The sequence below is a fragment of the Nematolebias whitei genome, chromosome 3, assembly GCF_014905685.2.
Source record: "Nematolebias whitei isolate Nwh7 chromosome 3, NemWhi1, whole genome shotgun sequence".
Lineage (NCBI taxonomy): Eukaryota > Metazoa > Chordata > Actinopteri > Cyprinodontiformes > Rivulidae > Nematolebias > Nematolebias whitei.
The window spans coordinates 46,266,835-46,272,834 of record NC_056500.1 but is presented as its reverse complement, the minus strand read 5'-3'; the positions used below and the strand labels follow the sequence as shown (position 1 = coordinate 46,272,834).

General features: G+C 40.9%; 1 protein-coding gene across 1 annotated transcript in view; it reads left to right on the top strand.

Moving 5' to 3' along the window:
- Positions 1 to 588: 588 nt before the first annotated feature.
- The window catches only part of LOC119408181 (FERM, ARHGEF and pleckstrin domain-containing protein 2), a gene marked incomplete at its 3' end in the record, with an annotated part of 30,861 nt that continues 25,449 nt past the window's right edge, over positions 589 to 6,000 (top strand). The window contains 2 exon segments of the mRNA XM_037675020.1: positions 589 to 673; positions 1,481 to 1,707. Of these exon segments, the coding sequence (XP_037530948.1) occupies positions 1,504 to 1,707 (204 nt within the window).

Genomic DNA, 6,000 nt, shown 5'->3' with positions numbered 1-6,000 from the left:
TCAGAGAAACAAATGGCTTCGTATTTTGGTGCATTTATACGTGTTTCAGTATTTTGTACTTTGATACTGATTGAAAGGATTTGCGTAGTGGTACGCACAGTCAGGCAGGTCAAAAGTGTGCGTCCGACCCGAACATGCGCACGCAGCCCGTTTGTCAGAGTCACATGACCACCAGGGGGCGCACTACTACAATTAAAAAAACACCTTTAACCTTTCCACAACTGCACGTTTGTAGTGCTGATTGTAAGACACTGAACCCAGAATGCAAGACATATAAGTAGTGAAGTTTTAAAAATCGCTAATGCATTGTTTATGTTTGAAAAAATATGGCAATAAATTCATTTTACTCGAGGAGAGACAGCAAAATACACTAAACTGTTAATTACCTCATGAGAGATCTGATGTGAAATAAACATTGAAAAACTTTTCTCGTGACAAATTAAGTAAGACGTGTTTATCAGTGGGCCGTGCTGCCTCTCATTCTTAAAAGCTATTTAAAGTAAAAGAAGGTCAATCTGCGCTGCCCAGCGATGAGCCATGGCAGTGCGCATGCGCCGGTTTCAGCCAATCACAGCGCAGCCTGAGTGCGCATTCACTCTGACGACCATGGAGTGGAGAGATTTCCTCCGTGCTCCAAACTTTTAAGGTTTTTCCATCGTTTCGGGCATTGACGGTAAGTTGGAAACAACTTTACAGACGCGTTTATGTGTTTTGTTCAAACAAGAGGCACTTTTTGATGAACGAAAACTTGATTATGGATTTAAAGTTCGGTTCGCTTCTCCTCGGTGAATTTATACCGAGTTAGTGCCACTTTTCACATCGAAAAAGAAGTGAGTGTGGATGTTTAACACTTTGTTTTCCTCCTTTATTCATATTTATCTCATTAGAAGGACGTTCAGAACAAACCAGCACACCTTGCTGACTTAGCTGAGGCCCAAACGCAACAAAAGTGGTCATATTCTTATTTTTTCTGCACATTTGAGACCTTTGTGCAGTTTATTGAAACAAAAAAGTGCATTTCTCTGTGAAAACACTGAAGACTCAGTGTTGACTTCTAAAATGTGTTACAGAAGCTGAAATCAAGTGGCTAAGATGACTTAAAAATGAGCTAAAACCAGCAGAACAGTTGCAAAAATTATGATTATTAAATCAGTGAAAAGGAAATAAATAGCTAAACTATAATTAAAAGCTAAAATGAGCAGAGCAAATGCTAAAAGCTAAAATTTGAAGGAGTGCTGAAAGCTATAACTTGCAAAAGAAAGGCCAAAAGCTAAAACCAGCCGAACAGTAGCTTAAAGCTAAAAATGCTGTGTCTTATTTGAAGAATTAATTTCCATGAAGGAAAAGGTAAAGTTATAGAAATTAAAAATTGAAGTTATTAATGTCAAAAGTCTTGGCTGCAATTTTCTGAACGAGCTGAACATTTTGATTTTTTTTTTCTTTTGTTGCTGTGTTTGATTGAGTTTTTCTGAGTTTGCAGGAGTGGGCAGCTTTGAAGGAGGTATGGGGGAGATAGAGGGTTCTTACCGGGTCCTGCAGACCCCCGGCACAAGACTGGGTGCCCAGTTCAACCCTGGGATCAGCACCCTGGAACCAGGCCAAAGCCTCAGTGGCAACATGGTGGTCAGCGGGAGCAAAAGCCACGGGCGAGGCCTCCAGATCCGCGTGCAAGGACTGGACGACTCTCAGGAGTTCTTTGACGTAGACGTAAGTTTCAGCTGTTGCACAGGGTCATCATTGTAACCCCCCGCCCCCCACCCTTGGTTTATTTACTCTGAGATAAACCTGCTGTTTGTTACTCAGCAGGCTTGTCTTGGTTACCCTGCCTGCGAGTAATTTGGCTTGGTGACAGCTGCCGCATGGCTTTGATGCTGAAATCCTCTCCTACTTAAGACTTCTTACTCCTTCAGCTTGGTGTAGTTTGGTGTAGCTTGGTGTAGCACACCACAGCACTTGGGTTTTGTTTTCTGCTTCATATCCAAGGAATATTTTAGCTGGACATGTTGAAAGCTGCTGGATTTATCTATTTCTGTTTGTTTGTTCAGTCGGCCACCAGTGAAGGTGTTTTTATCTCCATGAACGCGCACGCGTTCTGTAGCATTAGTAAAATATTTCTTGAACCTTTTTTTTTTAACTCTTAGAAAGTAAGAAGATATGACATTTAATCAGTAAACGGGCCTTGGAAAACACAAAAATGTGTGCAAGTCAGTTAATTTGACAGATACTGAGCTAACACCTGGTGTGGTAGTAGCTGAGAGTCATTACAGCACATAGTTCACTAACACTCTGGCATGAAAGGTGGTGGGCGACATGCAGTCATTCAAAGATTGTTGGGCCGGCAGTGATTTTCCAAGATATTTTTGAGAAACGAGCTACATTTAAAACAGACCGGGGACAAAAAGTGGATCAAGGCAACAGTTGCTGCCTTTTCTTCAGCTGTTTTACACAGACGTCTGTGTTTGTTTAGTTTTCGCAGTTGGTTTAACGTTAGATGATGTTTCTCTGGCTTCCTGTTGTTTCTTGCCAAATTGCAGCCAGAGTAAGGCAACAGGCAAATAGGAAGCAATAAGGAAACCACTATATCAGCACGTGCTTCCTGCCCTTTTCCTGCGGAGAGAAGAATATCTGAGTGGAGTCTGCACAGTGATTTAAATGTCCCGTTCAACAGTAGATTTATAGATGTGTGAAACTGGAGCTGGATGCTAACCGTGTGAGAATAGGTGGATTATTTCTTCTGCTCTGTATCTGTCCAAATCCTCATGTAGCCTCTACAGTAAGTGCTCAGACAGACGCAGTTTGGGAGCACCGCTGAGACGGGTGTTTATAATCTTATGCGCCATATGCTCTTCCAAAGTTTTAAGCTAATAGAGTGTGACAGACGCAAGTTTGAATCGCAAGGAAGTGGCTCTGTGTGTTTATTCTGCAGAAAGAGTTGAGTTTTTTCTGAACTTGGTCTGTGTGCAGTGGAGCTCTGATCATAACGTGGATGTGTGTGTGGGGGGGGGCATCAGACACAAATACGTAGCTGCAAAAGGGGGATGACGATGGCAGTCTTGTTGTCAAGCAGTCTGCAGTTTGGCAGGGACAAGATGGCCCTCTGAGAGGCCCTGTTGTTCATCAACGTTGCCTCGTTCATCCATTCTGAAGAGCCGTGGGTTGGTGGGAGAATAGTGATTTCTCAGTGCAGAACGGCTGCTTGGTCATAAAGATCCGAGCGAAATGTCACCCTTCATTTTCTTTTAAAATCAAAGGAAGAAATACAGATTGCCTGTTGTGTTTTAATGCTGAAGATTTAGCCTAAGATCATCTTATGTTGAGGAATGATTTGTTTCTGCTTTGGTCCAATGTTTAAGACGTAGTTATGGACAGTTTCATGCTCAGAATATGTTCTGATTGACTCTCAGGCATGATTTGTAAAACTGACTGAGCCTTTTTTTGTTGGATAATGTGGATTAACTGTAGCAGCCATCTTGAACTGAGTTGTAGAGGTAAATCCATTGATTATTCCCAATCTGTTATTGCTCATAATTTGTTAGGGATCTGTTTTAGCTACTACCTAGGGGCGACTGTGGCTGAGTGTTTAGATCAGTCGTCCTCCAGTGTAAGTGTTGGGGGTTCAATTCCACCTGCAGTCACATGCCAAAGTGTCCCTGGGCAAGACATTGAACCCCTCTTTGCCTCCGATGTGTGTCCCATCAGTGTATGAATGTGATAAAGCTCTGATTATTCTTTGTCTAAATATTAGAGGTGTAACGGTACGCTAAAATCACATTTCGGTTCAGTTTCAAGGAGGGCTCGGTTCGGTTAATTTTCGTTACAAAAAAGGCCAAAATAAAGACTTACAAAATGTTTATTTTGAAAATATGCCAAGTAAACAAGTTCAGTCATTACAGACTTCTTAGCTGGAGGTGATGTGGTGGATGAAGAGGACTCAGCTGCTGTCATCCTCAGACTGCAAACAACACAGAGATAAAAACAAAATTGAGTTAATAAGATTATGATTTTAAATTAAAAAAGTTAATTAGATCAATAATACAATACCTCTTCTTGCACGGTCATCACATGAGGTGGTTGAATCTCTCGTTTATCATCATCAGGGCAGGGCTTTAATCTGGTCCAGGGCTTTAATCTGGTCCAGGGCTTTAATCTGGTCCAGGGCTTGTTGATGATATCAGTTTTATCTTTTTCATAAAATGCTGCTACAACATTTTTGGCTGAAGTGTTGACGTGATGGATGTCGTAGCGGGGCTGAAGAACTTTATGCTTAAAGCCGGCGTATCAACGACAGAATTCGGACATAGATCCAGAGCATTAAAAACTCTTACAGCTTGTGTTATTGCTCTGGACCGATCTGAAGTACCTGATAAAGGTTGTTTAAATGCTGCTGTTATCGATGTTTGCACCAAACTACGTTCACGTTCGAATGATGTTGTTTCAAGCACCTTAACAAGTTGGACGTGTTGCTGCTGCAGATCCACTCTCCGTGAAACAACGTCGACACACAGCTCTGGATTTGTTCACTTGTCTTTTAACAAGAAAGACATAATGTTCCCCAACAGGAGACCACAACGACAAGCTAGAATGCTAATGCTGCACGTGCTGCGAGATAATAGCGCCGTGCTGAAACACTCGTAGGAACTTTAGTTCCGCGGCGCATAATCTCGTTAATAAAATTTAATGAAAAATTAACCAAAACGGTTCAAAACACCCACATGTACCATTACACCACTAATAAATCTAGTAGAGTGCTGTAACGGGTAAATGAGGCACAGATTGTGTTGTAAAGAGCTTTGAGTATCTTGATAAGATAGAAAGTTGCTACGTGAGTACAGTCCATTTAGCATTTACTACCGCACCTAAATTAAAGTCAATATCTCTAAAAACGACTGTTTTTGACTGAGATATTTTTGTCTCTTTAAAAAGTTAAATAGCTATGTTGGCCATTTTGAATCAAGCTGACTCCTAAAGTTAAATGGTTTTAAATTGGCACATAACTGGTATATTTCTTTTGAACTTGGTGAAACAGGAAGTGAAATCAAAGGGGAACTTCCTGTTTTTTATTTATTGAAACATTATAATTTGATCCCTGACTCTTCTTTATCTCTTTCTGACAGTGACTCAAAATCATTTAAATAAATCCCAGATTCTTCTCAAACTGTTGAGCCGTTGCAGCAACGCTCTGTTCACATGCAGACGTTCCCCTTTGACATCACTTCCTGTTGTTGCTCATGCGAATAGCTCAACTGTTCATCTCAGCAGTGGGATTTTTTATTTATTTATTTTGCAATACATTATAAATGTTGTTCCAAGAATGCGTTGACATTTCGTAGAAAAACTTGATGTCACGTTTGTTTGACAAATATGTTCAGTGTTTGTGAAATTTAACAGACACATGCATGCACACCCACTCACATACAGTCATACGCAAAAACTGTTGTTCTGCTTCTTACTTTTCAGCAGCGGGTCATATTGACTTTTATGGTGCTAAATTAATTTCCCGTCTGTCTGACTACAGCTAATTTAGGGAGAATTTAATGAAATGACTTTTTTTCTGTCATGGAGACTTCATGCGAATATAGATACAAAACTCTTATGTGGAATATGTGCAGTTTTTGTCGCGTTTAACAATTTCCTCTGCAAACTGCGAGACTTTAGTTGCTCAGCTATGATAAAAAGTACAAGATGCGTCAACAATATTTACTGTAAATGTCAAAACGCATCATTATAATGCTCACAGTGAAACTTTGTTCCTCTCACGCTGCCTGAACTCCTCGTGTTCGTTCCACTTGTGATATTTATGAATAATAGAAACCTGCCATATGAGAAACGGTTGTTACTTTTGCTGAAAAAGTCAGTTAAATGAGATAAGGGACCTGTCCTTTGATCTGCTGGCTCTTGTCATGGTTACCTGGCACGGCTCAACGTCAGCAGACATTTGCTTTCATGGCTCGGATCCACAGCTCCTCCCACAGCGAGCGCAGCAAAAAGCTCAGCCTTGTG